The sequence below is a fragment of the Drosophila subpulchrella genome, chromosome 2L (genome assembly GCF_014743375.2).
Source record: "Drosophila subpulchrella strain 33 F10 #4 breed RU33 chromosome 2L, RU_Dsub_v1.1 Primary Assembly, whole genome shotgun sequence".
Taxonomy (NCBI): domain Eukaryota; kingdom Metazoa; phylum Arthropoda; class Insecta; order Diptera; family Drosophilidae; genus Drosophila; species Drosophila subpulchrella.
Genome location: NC_050610.1, coordinates 4662138 through 4682898, shown reverse-complemented (window position 1 = coordinate 4682898; position 20761 = coordinate 4662138). Strand labels below are relative to the sequence as shown.

Genomic DNA, 20761 nt, shown 5'->3' with positions numbered 1-20761 from the left:
TAGTGTGAATAAAAGGGTATTTGAAATAAAAACAAAGAGAAAAGAATGAAGTTTTGTCACTAGAAAGGATTCAACATTTAAATAGCTTATTTTATTTATAAGTATTAATATTTTGTTGACCATTTTCTTATTTAAGATCCTCAACTCCCTCTTATTGATGATTCGGGATCTAAAATTTAGCAATATGACTGATGGCTTTTCCAATGCCATTGCATATAAATGTCAGATAAATAGTTTCCCGCTCGGGGGCGTGGCCATAAGCCATAAAATTGCAGTGGCGAGGCCAACGTTGCGTATACGCAACGCCGGGGAGACAAACTCGAGTCGCAAATGGGTGGTGGATTGGTGGCTTAGAAGAGGCAACTCAACTTGGCCAACAAAGTTATGACAAGGATTTATGAAGTATGCATTAAAAATGAGCAGCAGCCATTCGCCGTTTTGCAGTTTAAGTGTGTTTAAGCTTTAAGCCGGAGTCCCGAAAAAGGCCAAACAAATCTCGGGCTCGCCTTGAAGACGTTTGCCATTCCCACGCAGTTGAAACAAAAACATTGTCGTGTGTGTGCTGTTTGTTTGTTTTGTTATTTCTTTTTTTTTGCCAGATGCCGGGTGTTTGCTGTTTGTCCCGTTTGTTTGCATACAAATTCTTCAGACGACGAGCGGAGACGCCGCCGCATTTGTTTGCCGAGGCAACAGGCAACTGACAACTGGCAAAGGAGTTGTCTCCCGGGTTGGGTCTTTCTCCTCTATGTTCCCAGGGACTCCGCTGCGAACGGGTATATGTGCCACCTTAACTGTGCATATAAAAATTCGCATATAAATCAGCACACACTCCTTGCTCTGAGCCACATTTCCCTCCCGCGCCCAGTGCCATCTGTAAACATATCGTTATTTATCCATTTACCCCGTTCCACGTGACAGACGCCCAAGGAGGTACACGAAGCGGGGCTTTTAATGTAACAATATGTGGGTTTCCTTGGGTGTTCGGGATGCAACTTAATAGGAGAACACGATGTGGATGTGGATGTGGTTGCGGTGCAGAGCCTTCTTCTGTACGGGCAATAAACGAGGGGGTTGGTCGCCAGTCAATCAATTTCAACAGAATTGTTTTAATTCAGGCAAGCATTTTGTTAGGGGGAAATGTTCTCAATAAAAATAAACAAGACAATTTGTAGATGGTGCACGTAAATGTATTGTTTGTTTTATTTTAATTCTGTAAACGCAATTAAACTTACATTTTCTTTAAATTTGATTAAATTGGAAAAAGGAGAATCAACTAAAATAACCTTGAGAATTTTGGTTCAATGTAAGCAATGGCTTAAAGTCAACCTTAAGAACAATTTTTCGTAAGCGAACAATCATTTTTTCATTATAACTTGGTACTAACAGCACCAAACCTTTTAAAGATATATTGCTTTAAAGAAAGAATAGTACTTAATTAGTTAAGTTATGTTATATTTGCCTTTTCAAAAATGTATTTAATAAAGAGATAGTATGCTTTATTATAATCTTCGTTATAAGAATATTGATATCGTGTTTTATTTTAAGAATTACCTCACTCTTTGCCTGTTCTTATTTATAAGTTCAATTTGTCTGTATATCCATCTTAACCGCGAGATCGAGCTATTTTCTGAATGTTTGGTATCCCCTGAAATTACTATCAAAGCTCTTTGTTGGCGTAATCCACATGAATATAAATCCATTTCCTTGCTCGTAGTTACTCCTTAGTTTTCTCCTTTTAGCGCTCAATGGTTCTCATTATCAATGCAGCGACGGAAGAGTGCGGAATATTTTTATATACACATGATGAGCTCGATTTTCTTTTCATTTTCATTTTCGTAATAGCGCTCTGACAATTTTCATGTGAACTGGCGACGATTTTTCACCGTCAGTCTGCGGTGAGTGGGATAGGGAACTGAAGGACCTTCTGCTCGGCTTTCGGGGAACTATCCTCGCCGAGTGCAAGGATTTCACACACAACAAGCGCTGGGCAGGAACTTGGGCAGGAAACAGGATGAGCAACGTATCCAGCTTCTCTTACTTTTCTCCATCCTCCTCTTGCTACGTGACGTCTTTCTCTCGAGACGTCACAAGATTTATTGTATGCAAGTTATGGTGTAGTGTATGTATTATGTGAGGGTGTGCGCTTGCACAAGTGTGGGTGCTGTTTGCACTTGTGTAGGTGTAAATATGCAAATCGGTTTTTTCGCCACGCTGACGACTTTTTCACAGCAACTGAAATGTGCTTAAAATTTGCAAAATTGTAGTTCATTTTTATATTCCCTCGAATTGTGTCCTTTTTGTTTCCCCTTTTCACCTTGACAATTGTCCTGGGGCCAGGATGGCTGCACACAGAATATAAAAAGGGTTTTTTTCCCTTCGACTAAGTTTGATTTGGCTTTCCCAGATTTGCCCGAATGCATCCATTTCTCATTGGTCCTCCTGTGCTTTGTTTGTGCTGTGGTTTGTTGTGCCGCCTGACAGGAGTTTGAGTGCCATTTTTCGCTTTGGTTTCCGGTTTATGGTCGAAAAACGCTCTCAGGTTCGTAAAACGGCAGTTAGAAAATAGCAGGCATTTCTATGACCGTTTACCTTTCATACTCTGTTTTTTTTAAAGGTGAACATCAATCAACTAAGTAAACTTGATAGGTTTTATAAGTTTTTTCAACCAACATAGATTAAGCTTATTAAGCCTATGTGTTTCAATTGAAAAGGAAAAAGGTGCAAGCTTGTAATAATTATTTTATAAATCAAAATTAGATCCTGAGATTAATTTTTAATTAAATAATTTATACAAAATATTAGTTCTTCATTTCAACTAAAAAAACATGTAAGTGTATTTAAGCTTCATTAAACGCTGCAATCTCATTCTGATCCCATTTCCTTCTTTTTACAATTTCTTTACAAGCTTAGCCTTAGGTAAATTACATTCCTTTGGAATTAAACCCTTTTGGTCTGTTCGAGGCCATGCCACTTAATTGAAAATTAAAAAGGTGCACATAAAAAATTAAAATTAATTTCGTGCCGTTTGGTCAGAATCAATTTAACCTTATTGTTGGGCAGAAGGGTTTCCGGATTTGCTAGCTTAACTGAAATTTAATTCATTGGATGAAGGGAGTAAATTCTGAAATCCCCATTTAAAATTTAGGCAGGCTGGCTTTTAAAAATGCACACTAGGCAGCACCGCTGTTTTGTGGCGGATCTCCCTAACTTTTTCTGCTAGGACAGCGCTGAACTTGAACACATTCAGGGAGGAGCGGGCAAAATGGCCAACGAAAATTGCAGCTGCCAAGCAAACACATGCAAAACCGCATCCGCCAGTTTCGCGAGTGCCAGACCGGGGAAGCCCAGGATCCGCACTTCCCGCCTTCCTTCCCAGGATGCCTCATTTGGCGGCTCGTTGTGGTAAAGAGCTCCAAAAAACACTCAAGTGCATAGTGGGTCGACTATAAAATACTCTAGATCCACGGGGGGCATAAAGTGCTTAGACTCCTCCCTTGAGTGAAAAGTAAAAAATAGTGCGTTAAAAAATCACCCCCTAAAAGCAAATCCTGGACGTATATAGTATAAATACACATTACATTAAAATATAATAAGACTATTATGGTCCGATATCAGATTCAGAATTTTTGTTTCTTTACACTTCAATTGTACTACAATTATTCAAATTAAATGCTGTATAAAAATCGTCAGTCTAATCTTGGGTTATCTTTCAAAACATTACTCAAAATACTTATTACGCAATCAAATGTCTCAGTTAGAAGGTTTCCAAAAATAAAGAAATAAATTAAAATTGTTTATATATCAATACTATAAAAGGGCTTTGAGAATTTAAATTAATAGGGATATTCAAGATTCATAATGATAAAAAATCTTTCATACGTTTATCAATAAAAAAAAGATAATATTTAAGCTTTTGAATTTTAGTTAAACAACTATTTCTTATTAGATTTTACACTTTATCTTACATCTAGAATACCTTAAATCATTGCTGGGTACTTTAACAACAGTCGTGTTAGCAAAAATGTTTAAACAGCTGCTAAAACACAAAGGACAAAAAGGACGTAGGTAAATTTATGGGGCGGAGGGTGCGGACCTGTCGGAACACAAAATCTGACGCCTAAACGCAGCTTAGCGATTAAAGCGCTTTTCAAATTTGGCCTCAGGGGGATTTTAGGCGACCAAAGCTGGGTTACATTTTGTTTTCCTTTTTTGCCACTGCTCCATGTTTGTTTTGGCTGGAAGAACAGGGTCCAAAGGGAGCTAATGCCCGGGTAGTGTTAATTTCCCTCCGAACTGCAGCGACATGTTTATTTTGGTTGTTGTTTTCGCTTCTACTGCATACTTTGAGGCGCTTGCGGTTGTGGATTCGAGTTCAGTGGGATGTTTTATTGGGTATAAATAGATACATAAACGAGGGAAGTTCCTACGAGAGTTATAGTCGTTAAGAGTTGGCCAATTCAAGAAATAATTGCTTTGCCAAAGGTAGGTATAATTACGTTTAAAATCTAGAAACTTTATAAACTTAATGGAAAATATCGAAATAATATTATTTCTAATTCCTTAAACAAAGTTAATAGAGATTTCCTAGGTAAGAAAAAGGTATTTTTTAAATTGTCTAAACAAATTTAAAACATTTTTTCTCAATGAAAATATAACTAAGAACTGATAAATTCAATAGAATACCTTTTTAGTTTAAGCTTTTAATCTAGAGATGTTGTTTTTGATTAAGATCTTGAAGTAGACGTGTGGCGTCAATTATCGATGCCAATTCTCCTTTCACCACATTTCATATTCAATTTGCAATGAACAATATTGTTAAATTTTTAAGCCAATTTTACTTCTTGCTTCCGATCAATTTGTAATTTTGCCCCATTCAACTGCACAAAAACGAATTGTATAATTCCCAACATTTTCTCTTCGGCAGTGGACAAGAAAAAACACTCCTCGCACTCCTAGTCCCCTAAAGTGAAGCACCAATGTAGAGCAAGTCACAGTCACAGCTTGCGACATTGCCAATGTTGTTGCTAAATTGTTAAATAAATCAAAATCCGAAATCACAGGAACCAGACCCTCAAGCTAAACTGGCACGCCAAGTGCCAATTGCGGGGGAATCACCGGGTTGAGTGGGTGGTTGGGAGATTTTGGGTGGAACGAGTGGGAGGCGACTGTTATTGATGTGCTTTTAATTGAGGCTTGTGTGTCTGCTGCATGTAGCTGTCAGTTCCTCCCCGTCTGGCATTTCGACCCCTTACAATGTCACTTGTCCGAGCATTTGACTCATAACGGAATTTTATTAGTTTTTCAGTTTTCAGCACTTACCGGCACTCGACGTGTGGGCCATGCAAATGGTCAGCATCAAAACGGCCAGGCTGGTGGACCAGTGAATTCCGGGCAAGGTCCGCCTCCGACGACCCCGCCGCTGTTGGTTATTATTGCATTTTTTCCTCGACATCTGCAGATCCTTTCCGGAATCCTCCTGATGAAATTCGAGGCAGAGTCTCAGCGGGGATGCCTCCGAGTGCTTCTCTGTTCTGTGCATTTCTGTTGCTGCAATGCAAGATGGATGGATACAATTTATAATGAAATACTTTATATCATCTTAATTACTAAATGCGTATTTATTGTTCTAGCCTTCTTGGGGTAAACACTACTCGCTCTCAACGCTTATTGATTTTTCTTAATTTATGCCAAGTCTGCAGCATCAGCCGGAAACTTTCAGAATTAAAAAAATGTCAGGAAAAATTGTTTCAACTTGCTGGCTAAAGTTTGGAAGGAAAAGAAATTGGGAAACAGTGAGTTCAGGGGTCAAGGCGAATGTAGCCAAAGTATTAATTGAAAAAAAGTCAATTGGATGGTAGAACGTGATAGACAAACTAGTCATTTGACCTTGGTAATTAAAATTTAAGCCGAGGAAGCTTATATAATCTTTGCTTTCATATCTTTGTGAGATAATAAAACAATGCCACTTTTGACATTTTTAAGCTTTTTAGTTTTGCTTCTTAACTTTGAGTTATTATTAAAACCACTTTATTAAAACAACAGCGAAGCTTCCACTGATTTAAACGGTTCAAGCTTCAGCCAATCGAAACCAAATAATTTGCATTTATTAAGTTTTCGCATTCTTAACAGCGTTTGGCTAACACAATAAAGATGTTAAATATATTTATAATAAGTGATTTATGTCAAACATGCCATGAATATTTCATGTCAACATAATTTGGTTAACGGTTAACATTTATAGTAACAGGGGGTTTGCGAGATGCTTAATTTGATAAAACGCTTTGCTTTCAATCAGATTGGAATCGCATAAAATTACAAAAATTTGCCATTTGTCAGCCAGAAATGCGGCAGAGATTTATGTAAATTAATGAAGAGCGCATTTGACAGATACAAAATTCGTAAAAAATCTATTAGTGCTGAACTGAAACTGTGAATCGGATTCCGGGAGCGGCTAGAACAATGCAAAATGCTGTACAATTTGAGGCAAATTAAATATTAATTAGTGTGGCGTGTGCATAAAAGTTAATTAATGTTTTTTACGCCCTAGGTGCTAATAATTAATGAGCGTGAGTTGCTTTTTTGCTCTCTGGCGCCCTGTCTTTTATGTCTGGGCGTTGGGAGTAGCTGTTGATTTACGGGTAATTAAACATATTGCAAAGTTATGCACAATAAGTAAATATTTAATCAATCAGTTTGTGCGTATCAATGGGGAAATGTATCAATTTGTTTGTGAGCCAGGTCTTTAAAAGGCATTTAATGGGTTTATTTAAGAGTTACTATTGGCACGCTCAAAGCATTGTTTATTTTATAAACCTTTTTTACAAATCAGACATTCCGGGACTTTTGCTTGTCAGTAAATTTCTGATTTATGTTCATTCATTTCCTAGTTAAACTCCTCTCGGCAAACATTGTTTTTTTTCCGTTTCCAAAATTTGTATTTGTCTACCGGTGATTTAAAATTTTCAAATAGAATTGTGGAAATCGATTTTTAGCTAACACAAGATGTCCAAAAACAATGGTAAGCTAACATTATAACTTCCGTTGATAAAATGTATTCCTTTTTCTTCATATTTTTCAAGGACCTGGACCTGGAGCTTATATGCTGCCGAGTAGTTTTGGGCAAAAGGGACCACAATTCTCCTTTGGCCGCAGGATTGATCGCATGAGAGAGAAGCCCGGTCCTGGACCGGCAGCCTATAAGATTGATAAGGTCACCCGGTACGGAAACGCGGTGGGCCCCCAGTTCTCTATGCTAGTTAGGAACCCCAAGACCAAGCCCCTTCCCATCCGATTTTCATAAGGAATGAGAACTGATAAATATTAAGTAAACCTTTGTACTTAAAGGGGGTTAAAGAGATTGTTAGAGGGCCAATGTAACAGTAAAATCTAAGCAGTCTAATCAATGTGTGCTGATTTTATTATTATTATTATTTTATTTTATTTTGTTTATAATTAAAAGGAAAATTCTAGAAACCACATACTGATTTCATGAATCCATTAATATGTATATCAGGGCATTGAACCAATTATTTAGGGGTTTATCGCCTGAATCCCCCTCATTGCACTTCCAATTTGCTTTAATTAATGTTCAAGACATTGACGTACAATTTGCATTGAAATTGTTGCCTTGGCAACAGGGATTGCTAATCGCCGCTTTCCTTTAACTCTGCAATTAATTCGATGACACATTCAAATCGACCGGGGAGATGGATGCTCAAAATGCAAATCGGCTGCGGGGGGCGGAGATCGGGAATCGGGAGTAATGACAGCCTGTGGTCGCTGGTCGGCGATACGAGTATTGATACACAATGCGGCGACAACCACTTGTTGGGCCAGAAAAGCCTTTTGCCCAGGACACTCCACGTCGAGGGCTTAGAAGAGGGCTCTTGGACTCTTCAGCCGTTGGGCTTTGTGAATGCCCGACTGGAGGACGTGGAACTGTAATGAAGCCGCCGGACGAGCCCTTAAGTAACTCACTTTGCAGTGACTGAACTGGCAAAAGGAGCAGCTTCTGGCATCTAAGCGAAAGCCTGTTATTTTCCCCGCTGCCTGTAATAATCACACAGTAAACAGGCAGCGGACAGAAGACATGACTCGGGTTGAGATGGCACTGGTACACAGGAAAATAAATGATCAAAATCGCTAAAAATTAGTCTACAACTTAATTCTAGAGACCAATGTTAGACATTTTAATCAGTTTTAATTTTAAAGTTGCATTTTCCTATAAATATGTATCTTTAAGGAACAAAGAAATATCTTTAAGGAATAAAGAAATATCTCTAAGGAACAGAAATATTTTTAAGGAATAAAGAAAGGGGGAACATATATTGTATTCAATCGTTTTCTGTTTGGGATACATAACTATTTTGCATGTGCATAATTATTCTTGGTAGTAACCACTTATAATTTCTTTTTACCATAAGTCTGAGCTCGTTTTGTATCCATTTTAAATGGCCTAAACAAAATCTGACTGGTTATTATTTAGATTTAAGGTAGTCCGCTTTTTTTGCCGTGTACTGGACTCGGTCGTGGGAATGGCCAGCAGAAAGCCAAAGAAAGGAAAGGGCTTTGGACTAACTGAGCCCGCCTGAGGACCCCTCCCATCTGGCTGCCAGCCCAGTTGTAATTGCAACGTCAACGTAAATGCATGGCACAAGCAGCAGCGACGCTGGAATTTCACGGATGTGCGATGTTGTGCGTGCATTTTGCAGATGCCCCAACTGACCGCCGCTTGGACATCACGTATTCGCACAGACACACCGACGGGAGTCCGCATTTGATTGCATTTTCGCTGCTCCAGGACGCGGATGGGGATGGAAAGGTGGGGGATATATGTAGGGGGCAGGAGCTGGGAGCCCTGGAGCTGAGGAACTTGGGTGCTGCCCTCGTTCCACTCTTTCCAACGAAGATTTATCTGAGCGCGTTTATTTTAATGTTACGTTCTGGCATCTTTGCTCATTTTTGCCTGCCAACGTTTCTACTCAGCTTTCGTTTATACCCTTTATGAAAGGTATTATGGCGGATGGCCTGGATTTAATAAACAATATTGAAAGATTCCTTGAATATTGAATAATTTTATTTTACCAAGCTAACTTCATTATCTCCAACAAATAATAATTTCATTAATTTAATTATTTATTCTGCTGAGATAAGATATTGCGAACAAAGCCCAATCTATAGCCAGATTGCACTTTACTGAAAACTTATAAGCATAGACAATTTGGTATTGTGCATATTCTGATTATACAGATGTGTCAATCCAATCTCCTTATATCCTGTCTTAAAGTTCCTATTCATAATTGAATTTGCAGACTTCGGTAGCACTTCTTCTCAAGTGCATCTAATCTTCGCCTGACGAACGACCTGTTTAGTTTTGGTTTGTTTAAGCAGCCTCTTTCGATGCATTGCCCATTGGCTGGATGTCTTTGTCTTTATGAAGCTTTGGTCGTAGCTTGCCATCTTCATCTGCCCATCAGCAGCACCATCATCATCTGCAGAAGCAGAAGCTGCATCCTCGATGGCGTGCCATTCCTGAACGTGGTACGTTGACCGCTCGGAATGTTGATTCATCTTCTTGGGTATAACTGCTGCCAGTTTGCACGGACTACTCTTGGTTTTCTTTTGCTTTTTTTAACAACTCCACTTGCTCTTTTATGTCAATCAGCAGCTTGGCATCCAGCTCCGTGGCAGAAGCTGCTCCGCGTTTATGGGCCATCATCGTCGTCAGCCCGGTTGGAAAATGGATGCGTCTATTTTTAGTGGAGCACATGCGACGCTTTCGCCTGCTCTATTCTATTCCTGACTCGTTCAGTATGTTAGATCCCATGCCTCGGGCCTGGGTCTCTATTATTTCCATAATAAGCGAAGATTGCCCTTAAGTGGCTGACAGGCTTTGAGCGTGTAATGCATTCTTCTTTATTTTTAGCACGATCTCAGCCTGTCTGGGCTGTTGCATGAATAATTGCCAGTTAGGTTGCAGGCCCACATGATCGGAGTGGATAATTGTAAATGGGCATAGAACTTAATTGCATTTAAATGCTGGGAGGTGTGGCTGCAGCTGAAATAGAGCCTATAAAGTTCTAAAAAGGGGGAGTCTTAAAAAAGGGTATAACAAAATTTGACATATTTAGGCAGAATTTAAATAAGGAATAGTTTATTTTTATATAATTAAAATGTAGCTAACTAGTTTTTTAAGCAAAATTGTTTGTACGTTTTAGAACCTTTTTTCCACAATCGATATTGGCAATGCAAACAATCACGAAATCCCTTCCATTTCTCTTTAAGTTCTTTCTCAGAAAGTTCGTTTAGAAATATTTAAGGTACCAAGGAAAGGGTGAAATATTATATTATTAATTTTGTAGTGTTCCGGAAAAGCCCAGAAGAAAATAATGCACGACTTCCCGTTCGGCTAAATGTCATTAGCAATTCAGGCAATCAATGAAACAAAACGTATTCGTAACAAAAGATAATGTTAATTTGACAGCCGCCGGCAATTGATTTTCATCCATCTGACAAACACAGGCACGTTGATTGAAGGGTCATTACAGGGTTAAAGGAAGTCGGAGCACCGAACTGACCTCACACGCATTTTGCTTTATTTATTCTATTTCCGATTTTAATTGATAGTACTGCATTGAGTTGTTGTCTCTGGCCTAACCTCCCCTTGATTAACCATAATCGACCCTGTTTCACGCACGTGACTTGTTTAAGTGATTGCTAAAAAATCATTTTCGCTTATTTAATGTGCTTGCTAAAATTGGGTGAAATTGTGAGTCTATGACGAACTAATCGGAACAAATAAAAACATTAAGTTAATTAGTTTTTGATTTCGTATGACCCAATTAATTTTTTGGAAAAATCGAGATCTCCCTGATTACGGAATTAATTTTCGCCTTGTTCGCTGTATTATTTTTTTGGGAAATAACTTTAAACGCTCCCTTAACTTTGCTCATCCGAAATGATCCCCATAAAGCTGCAGTAAGTCATCGCCGGTCAGCTTGAACTAAGCTAACGCATTTAAACTTTTCAAGAATTTAAGACCCATTTAATGTGAGTCAAAAAGTCAATAAACTCAAAGCGTTCGAATTCTTCCTTCTGCTCGGGAAAGGAAAAAAAACCAAAACCAAAAACAAGACAAGAAATCAAAAGTGGAGCAACAAAAACCTGTCACGTACAACAAAAGTGCATTCACATTTTGAAAGTCAAAGCGAAGGAGAGCGAACTGTTAACGTATCTTCGACGGAGTGGCCACCCCTGTTCCTGTTCCGCCACCAGATTCAGATACATTTCTATCTTAAAGCCGCATCTCGCCAACTTTCGTTGTTGGCCAAAGACAAATTCATCCAATTACTTCATTATGCGTTGAGGTTTCTGGGTTCTTGGGGTTTGGGCTTTGGGCTCGTCTGGCCGACTCCTTCTTGGGGTTTTTAGATCCCTTCTCGACTGTCTCGACTGCCTGATGTCGTCTGTCATCAGGTGAAAGGCAAATAAAACGTCAATTTGTATCGCCAGTTGTGTCCTTTTCATATTATTCATATGCACATTACTCATTCTGATTTTATTCATGCTCCGAAGAAGCAACCTTTTTGTGTCAATAATCATTTACATGTTTATCTAATTCGGGCGGCTTTTTCCGTCGGCTTTTTATGGCAGCTTCAACTTGAACTTGGGGTGAAATTGTGTTTCGTGGGAATTCAATTAAAGCCGGCAAAAATGTGGGCCACGGCACAGATACACAGATTTCGGTTTTCAGATACTTTTGCATTGCGCTGTTTTTTGGGAGCCGCTTCCTCTCGACTTGTTGCCACGCCGAAAACGAGTTGATGACCAAGCCGCAAAAATGTGCACTGGAAGTTGTAAAGCGGCCAATAACTAAAAGCACAAAAAACCCAAAACAAAATCAACCGACCCAATGCCAATGAAACGAGAAACTTTGTAGTTGTTGCTGTTGCTGTCATCGACGTCATAGCAAGTGTTATGGCAGCAATTATTGTGGTTTCCGTATGCGAATTTTCATTTTGACAGCCCAAAAGCAACCGCTCGTAGGATGGAGGACATTTCCTGAATAATTCTTTGATGGGTGGATGCACACAGTGCTGGAATCGATAAAGTTTATTTCACAGCATGGGCGCAAGCAGGAAAATAGATAAAACCGTATGAGATATGACAGGGCTACTGAATACGTGTGGTTTTCTTGAGTATATGTATATTTTTTTATAAATATTATTATTTGGAAAGGTTCTAGAAACAACAAAATAAAACACATGCCTTAAAGGATTGGCATATTTTTGGAACAACCAAACTGTACATTCTGACTTGCTGACTTCTACGATCTTGAGATAATTTAAATGGTTGTCCATTTTGCTGTCTAATTAATGATTTTAAGTCGAGAATAAAATGCTTTAAACTTTTTTTGCAAAGAAGGGACATTTAACATAGAAAGTGTTTCACCTAAAGATTTCAAAGTCAAACGTTTTATGTTAAGACCCAAAAAATAATAGACGTATTAGAGATTTTTAATCAGTTTAAATATACCCAAGAAAATGATTTCAAATCACCCTAAAAAGCTAACAAATTCTGTAGATGCTCCAGGCAACAAAGTATATTTTAACATTTTAAATATCTGATTAGAGTTCCGGTCGCAACTTGACTAAATGACAACTCGACCCTTTATCTGAAGACAATGACTCCATCTGGGAGTGTGTCTACGTCAGAGCCCCGTTTCGTTCTTGACATTTTGTTCAAAATGTTTGCTCTGCATTTTGCGACTAGCCGCAACTTGGCTTTCCATTTCCAGGGCTCTGATGGCGACGACAAGTTGGCAAGCGGCGAGGCCAAGAAGGCTGCCCAATTTGGCTTACATGCGCCAGCGGAATCCGTGGGTCGTTCACTTCTGTCTTTCGGGGCGGGCTGTCTAAACGCCTTCAATTTTGCGCTGATTTGACACAAAAATGTGATGTAAAGTACTCGCTGCCTCAAAATGCAAATTGTGCATGAATATGTACCCCTGTCTCCCCGGAAAGGGTTTTTGTTTACGCTTGTTTTGCTATAACTACAATTTGGGAACGGGTAGCGATAAGGTGAAGGATGGCGGGGCTTTGGGCGCGCTCGAAAGTTCGCCTGCTCCCTGTTATAAATTTTGTATCCACCAGATACTTACAACAGCTTTGTGGCACTTTGCCTACATGTGGATACTATGGCAACAAAAACTGAGGAAAAAACACCGAAAATCAACAACTTGTAATGCAGGGAATTTACTTGGCCCAAAGTTTCGCCAGGAGAAACTTTACTGCAAGTAATGATTGTCAAAAGAATGCCTGGGTACATTCGATACCAGGCGAAAAGGACTTTTAACTTGCAGGAACGAATTGGGGCTATGCGAATAGTTGATTAATTTGTTTGTTGACTGAAAGTTTAAGTATTGTGACAATTTGGTTGAACTAGTTCTGAGGGTATCATAAATCGCTTGAAATGTTTTTAGCAATGTCCGATTTCTGATTCATTCCAGTTGTAGTTTCCCTCACACCTGACAGGAAACAAAGCCGATTATCGCTGAATATATTTTATGTCTTCAACTGACATTGATTAACCAAAACATCACGCCTTAGCGCTAATTGAACATTTAGCTTAATGGGAATTCATAAATTGCCCCAATATGTTCGGCACAACGGAAACCCTCATAAAGTCAAGACGAAACGGGTCTCCCCAGACGGAAAGGTATTATTTGCGGCTTTATAGCGCAGGTGATTAATGCCCGCAATAAATAGTACAGGACAGAAAAACCCGAAACTAAATGCGGATGACTCAAAATGGGGCTGGACAAACACAGCCCGTTCGATCGATATTCAATATCATTTCAAAATGAGGCCGCCACATGCGAAATAATTTTACACACACTTCGGAATTGTTGAGGGCGCCTGGGCGATTTTCAATATTTGTGTTTCTGAAAGCAAATTAATTAAAACTACACGTACGAAGGTTACTGTGCGCCTTTATTGAATTATTTTTGTGGCATTTTCAATGCTGGCCAAATGGCGCCACAGTCCCGTGTAATTAGATGCGCATTTTGGCCAGAATCACTTTGGGCAGGGCAAGGTGCTCAATATCGAAGTGATCTAAGCTGACAAATTTCCAAAAATAATATTCATGCCCATCTTCTAACCGATGAAATGTTGATGTTTTTTGTTATGATTTTGGCTTGGCCAGAAGTCAGAAATATGGAAACAGGTTTCGCCCAAAAAAATATAAACAAAGCCCGGCTCAAGTCACTTGTGAAATTTTTATCGTTGAGTTCATGTGGATCCCATGCATTTGTGTATTCATGAATTTCAACCGAAACTGAATAAATCTTGTAAAAGCTCTTCTGCAGAATTTTTGCATCTTTTCGAAGGTTTTTCCCTCCAGACTCTCTTCAAAATATTTAAGATGAGTCAGCAAAAAAACACGCCAAGTTGTGACCGGAAATTGAATGGTGCTGGTTAAGTCATCTTAAACAAACCTGGCAAAAACACTCACGGGTATTTCTACTGTTTGCCTTGTCGAGAGCCAATATGTTTCAAAATACAAGCGGCATTCATTCCAGGGTCTGATTGCAGTCTTTAATGTAAACCGATGAACTTTTAATAAGGTAAGCAAATAACGAAATAAATTTAATTTGTCTGGAGACATACATATCGGTTGATTTTCGGCCGCCATCATTGTCGCTGTTTATTTTCCTATCATTAAAAGTTTTTTGTTTATTTACTTAACTTTTGGGCCAACAGTTGTCAGAGTGCCTGCGAGTTGGTCAGTAAAAACTGTATATGTATATATTTTGCTTTTGTTGGGTTTAAGCAAATACATTTAATGTTCGGGTGAATCAAGCAACTGGGTATTTTTCAAAGCCAGATGTGACGTAGAAAAAATTAAACATAAATTCGTTTCCTGGTAACCAATATGCAACAAATTAATTGATTTAATATTTAGCGAGCGCAAAATGCCGAGAGTAAATCCGTTTTGCCTTATTTATTTATGCGGCTTAAATGCTTATGATGAATTCATGTTTTCACTTTTTACGAGATGAGCAATTAAACGAAAATTGTATGTGGGGGTAGTAGCCGACTTGGTAAGTCTAGCAAATTTTTTCAGGCTGCATTTCATAGATGTGCGGGCTGGCTTTAAGCCACTCAAAGCCTTTGTACGTAAGAGGATTAAGTCTTCAAAAGTGTTCATTATTTAGCCATGCAAGCCATGTATCTGCTGCTATGCCACGCAATGTGTGCAAAAAGTTGGAAGACTACCAACAGCAATTCAAATTCAACACATTTTGCGTTTCATTCATAAAAATTCACAAATATTTTTGGCCATATTGAAGATATGTGCGAGTTTGTCGGCGTTGGATTTTGGTTTTTATGGTCTGTCTGCACTACTTTAAATGGGTCCACGTGCCGGGTTCGTCGGCGAGGGGCGGGGCGGGGTCGGGGCTGTGGGCGAGGTTCAAGTGCCCCTCGTCTTCAAATCGGTAATGAGCGTTGTTAAAATGCGTTAAATGATTTTTTGCAGTTAGCCACTTCTGTCTGGCATCCGATTTCGTCGTCGCCTTGTCTTCGCGGTTTTGCAAGCCATTTGTGCACTGTGTTTGATTTGTTTGGCTTGCCTGCTGTTTGGTGTTTGCCTATGAATGAAGTGGCTATATCTAAAGAGGTAACGCCTATAAGCTAGACGACTCTTTGTTGCGGCTATACTTAAAATAAAAGTACATTTGGGTCTGCAGGAAGTAGTGATTGAATGGAAAAGATATAGAAATAAGATACGAAATAAAACAAGAAAGATCGCTATGGTCGAGTACCTCGACTATCAGATACCCGTTACTCACCTAAAGGGACCAAAGGGAAATGGAGATATGCAAGCAGCAAAGCGAGATTTAAATGCGCCACCTACCGGCGGAAGACAGATTTAAGCATTGTGGGCGTTAGGGTAGGCGTGGCAAATTTTTTTTTGGATCAATCGATAGGCATTGACGAGACCAATACATTTCAGTTAAAATTTTTAATCTAGCATAAAAATTGTGGGCGCCACAGGCTTGGGCGGTTTGTGGGCGTTAGAGTGGGCGTGGCATATTCGCATAACAAACTTGCGCTGCGTACAAGGCTACGGAATCTAAATCTGAAATCCCAATACTCTATCTTTGATAGTTTCCGAGATATCCGCGTTCATACTTACGATTTTTTGACGTTTGTGGGCGGTTTGTGGGCGTTAAAGTGGGCGTGGCAAACTTTTTTTTAAGTCAATCGATAGGTATTGATGAGAACAATTCATTTCAGTTTAAATTTTTACTCTAGCATCAAAACTGTAGGAGCCACAGTTTTGGGCGGTTTGTGGGCGTTAGAGTGGGCGTGGCACTCTACTGAAACAAACTTGCGCTGCGTAAGAAGCTCAGGAATCTGCTCGCCAAATCTCAATAGCCTAGCTCTCATAGTTTCCAAGATCTCAGCGTTCATCCGGACAGACGGACAGACGGACAGACGGACAGACGGACAGACGGACATGGCTAGATCGACTCGGCTAGTGATCCTGATCAAGAATATATATACTTTATGGGGTCGGAAACGCTTCCTTCTGCCTGTTACATACTTTCCGACGAATCTAGTATACCCTTTTACTCTACGAGTAACGGGTATAAAAATTGATAAGAACATAACATTTATCAACTGATGATTTTATTTAAAGCGAAAATTGATATAGTTCTTAAAGTCATTATTTTGTTGTTGAATTCTATTGTATCTAATCAAAATTGGCTTGAAATTGCATTTGTAGAATACTTTTTTTTAGATAATCTGATGACTAGTCATGGTAAACCTAAACATATCCCTATTCTTCACCCTATGGAAACTTTTATATTAGGAATTCATCATATTTCTTTAAACCCCTCTCAAAGATCTCTGGTTATGTTGTCATCTCCTACTATTGCCAGTTTTGCTAGGTGCTTTTGCGCACGTGAAAGATATATTGTCAGGTAAAAATAATATACATCGTCGAACTATCTTGAACACGCGACATTGTCGGAGCATATTGCCTAATCTCACGTAACAGAAATTATTCTATATTAATTCTCCGCGCTCTACGCGGTCGGACAAAAGACTTCGCATGCATTTAGATGTCTGATTTATATTTATTTATACGTACCCACTTCAGCAACACACAATTCATTTAAATGGCCATCCTTAACCTTGAACCTAGGCGCATTAGTGAGCCAAAGTTAATAATTTAAATCAACTAATTGCGGCTATATTAAACAAATTTATTTGCGGCTCACTCTGGGGCGCCTGACCGACCGACAACAAGCTGCGAAAATTTCTATAATCGGCAAGAAACGAGGCTTAATTTGCAAAGAATCCCCAGAAGCCGACAAATGAATGTGCCAAAAATTGAGGAACAACATTGAGGATTTCAATACAATGCTGGCTGAATTAACACGCTATAGAAGCTGTCGGAAAGGAGAAAAAACCCACAAGAAAAGTTCACGAGCCACGGCTAAAAGGCAGACACGCGTGGCTTGCCATTTGTTTATTGTTGATTTACTTGCTTTTTTGTTTGTATCGCAGCTTGTAGCTGGATAGCCCAGCGACAATGCCATTAGGCTTAATGTTTATTATCTATACAGCCAGCCTACATGAAACAGCCAAACGGCAGGCAGTGTCGACGGTCGGGGAAAAAGTAGTGACAAGTAGCAATGAACCTTGTAAGGTCTGGGCTGCTGCCGAATGGCTTTATTTCATCTGCCCCACACATCAGGGGTAATGGCAACAACAACGCCAGCGGCAGTGGCCACGGCAATAATAGTACCAGAGTCCCATAAATTCGGAATACATTTCAAACACCTGTAATCGTAAAAATCAGCACTTAGTCACTGCCAGTCAAAACGCAAACAATTTGCGAACGCTAAAAAGTACACAGAAATAAAGAGCAAAACGCAGTAATACATAGTTGAGGAGCGTTTCAATTGTTTGTCAGGGGTATCGAGCAGGTAACTGAACTATGTGTGCAGTATGTTTACGAAGCAAAACAATCTCTAAGACACTTCCTTCACTCATTGCGAATTAACCAGAAGTTTTGTTCCGACAGCTTCGCGGATTTCAAAAGAAATGTGGATAAACATATTTCGAGTATTCCGACGAAAAGTGATCAGCTCAAGATTTTCAACACTCGAACAAATTTTGATGTTAAATATTTACTACTACCTGGAAATTTCGATCATTCAGGTAACTGATATGTTGAGGTTTTTTGCTTCAGTTTTTAGTTTGAGGTGAACCCTTTTCTTACGGAACTCAAACAGTATTATTTTCAATTTTTTGCTTAGCAGAAATTAATTTTGATATATCATTTTAAGGTGTTTGCTTTATTACCCTTACAAGATCTCTTCTTATATCCTCATTTTTTGCGCTATAGACTTATATACAGTTCCAAAGATAACTTTTATAAAATTTTGATAGTTATTATATTATTAACTTTTTATTTCGAATAGAATAGCCTAATATAAGGCATTATCGAATCTTTCTCTAGCAAAATTGCCCACAATTCCTTGGCTATTGCACCAGAACGGTGTATTTACGGCCTATAAATATTTTGGCGCATTTTCCCCCGCTTCGGTGGTCTCAAAATCACCAAGCTAACCCTCCTGGACAAAAACAAATTTCTTGTTCAATAATTTCACTCTTGGCAACCGACAATCAACAACCTTTGTATTAGTTTCGTTGTTACTGCAATTTGTTACAAGTGTCCCCTAGTTTGTTGTGCCTAACACTCGGGTGTGTGTATATAGCTAAGGTGTACATCGACTTGCACATGCAGACACTTACGTTTGGGGCCGAAATAAATATTTCGCGCTTTTTCGATTTGAGGCGCGCGATGGGCTCAAAGAAATATTTTCTGATTATCGCTGAGCCGCTGTTGTTGCTGTTGCTGCTGGCTTTTGGACGGTTTTTGCCTCGCTTTTGGCCTTACCCACGTTTCTTGCGTTTTCTTTTGCGTTTTTATATATATATATATATATAGATTTTAGGTATATGTTATGTTTTAGTGCTTTTTCAATTTCTTATTCACTTCATGTCTGCGCCCGCACACAGTCACACACTCGCTGGCGGGTCGTTCGGCATAGGGGGTACGCACTGTATCGGAGCTTTGCTGGTCGGGCCTTAGCCGATTTTCAACCGCGACGTCAACGTTGAGCGCTCGAAATCTCGTTACTAACTAAAATAAACGAAGCGCGGTCCGACAAAAAAATCGACATCAGAGTTGCGATGTTTGCCTTTTGTTGTTGCAGCCGTCGGCGGTAACCAAGCTCGCTCACTCACACACCGCTCCGCCCGCCCCGCCCCCTATGCAAGCCCCGGCTCGAACGGCGGCAAGTTCAAGTCGCAATGTTAGGCTTGAGCGGCGATGTCGGATCGGCTATTTAATGGATAGTTTTGGTGACCAAAGAATTAGTTTTCATATCTTAGTAATGAATCACCTCAATAGTAAATGCTGTCCTACTTTTGCCTATGTAACTCTAAACTCCAATAGGAATACGGAGTATAGTAACAATGGTATATAGTTTGGGTGATTAAAACGATTAGTTTTCATTACGTAGTAATGAATAATCACAATAGAAAATACTTACCGTCTTTTATCTGGGCAAATATGTACATAACTGGAACGCTAGAAAAGTACTTGGTGATTTTATTTTTCAACCATAAACAATTATTATTTTTATAATAAAATTAAACAATTATATAAAAAATTTTCGAATTATCCAGATTAAAAATTTTTTTAATAGCTACAAAAATTTATTTTTTCAGCGTTGTTCATTTTTGAGTTCAGTTTATAAATATGCCTCTTATCATAGCTTGGATTTGTTACTTCAAAAGATCTTATTCAATTTTAAATATCACATCGAATTTCTAAGCATTTAATTTTTATTTATTTCAACCAATTCTGTTTTTATATTGGTCTATCTTAAACTTAATTTATGTTTCCCCTTCTTATTTCAAATATTAACATTTCAATATAATAATATAAAATAAAAACTATTTTTTTTAATGTTTCTTAATTTAAGAATAATGAATATTTTAAAATAAATTAGTTTAATTATTTAGAAAAAGTACCATAGAAAAGAGAAAAGTAGAACACCATTTGATAATTTCCTAAAAAACTGAAATAAAATAATTCTTTAGCTCTTTTTTCTCCAACGAGGACAGCACTGTGCCTGAGCCGGCTACGTCGGCGCTGATTTAAGTTCGAAGCGAACTTTCCAGCCCAAGATCGAAGGCAAAACTTGCGAGCCGGCAAAAATAAACTTTGCTGTTGCTGGCTTATTCGCAACATGTTGCTTCCGCTGGGAAGTACTTTATAATTCCAATAGATATTTACAATTTTAAATGACTAATCAAATAAAATGGCTTACTTCATTTCTTTGCCAGACTGTATTTATTAGGCTGCCCTCCAATAAAATCTGGCATTTGCTCTTGGCATTCTTCAGTCGAGCCAAGTCCTGTGAATATTAAAAATTCCAATTTTTCCCCCGGCCTTCGACTTTGCACCTTTGTGGATTCTATAGACGGCTTTTTGTGAGTCCCACCATTTGTTGCCAGCGGCAACTGAGGCTGCCCGATGACGTCTAATTTTTCCCGAACTCGTTTGCTTACTCACACACGAAATTATGTCAGGAATGTTGGTGGGACCCGGGGCATCTGAACGGTTGTTGTTGTGGCCGTCTGAGGCTGCCCGCTGAAAGTCGGTTGAT

At 39.0% G+C, this 20761-nt stretch overlaps 2 protein-coding genes across 2 annotated transcripts in view; one reads left to right on the top strand and one right to left on the bottom strand.

The window, feature by feature from the left end:
• LOC119547394 (mucin-5AC) overlaps window positions 1-19214 on the bottom strand; it is a 34185-nt gene extending 14971 nt beyond the window's left edge. Inside the window, exons 1-2 of the mRNA XM_037854243.1 lie at window positions 18837-19214; window positions 5320-5547 (exon numbers count right to left, since the gene is read on the bottom strand). Coding sequence (XP_037710171.1) covers window positions 5320-5539 — 220 coding nt within the window. The 5' untranslated portion in view covers window positions 5540-5547; window positions 18837-19214. The remainder of the gene's footprint in view (window positions 1-5319; window positions 5548-18836) is intronic.
• On the top strand, window positions 6876-7399 carry LOC119547401 (outer dense fiber protein 3-like protein 2). Its single transcript, XM_037854250.1, has 2 exons — window positions 6876-7018; window positions 7080-7399. Exons 1-2 carry the CDS (start codon window positions 7003-7005, stop codon window positions 7298-7300), a joined length of 237 nt encoding a protein of 78 aa, XP_037710178.1. The 5' UTR covers window positions 6876-7002; the 3' UTR covers window positions 7301-7399.
• Window positions 19215-20761: the final 1547 nt, after the last annotated feature.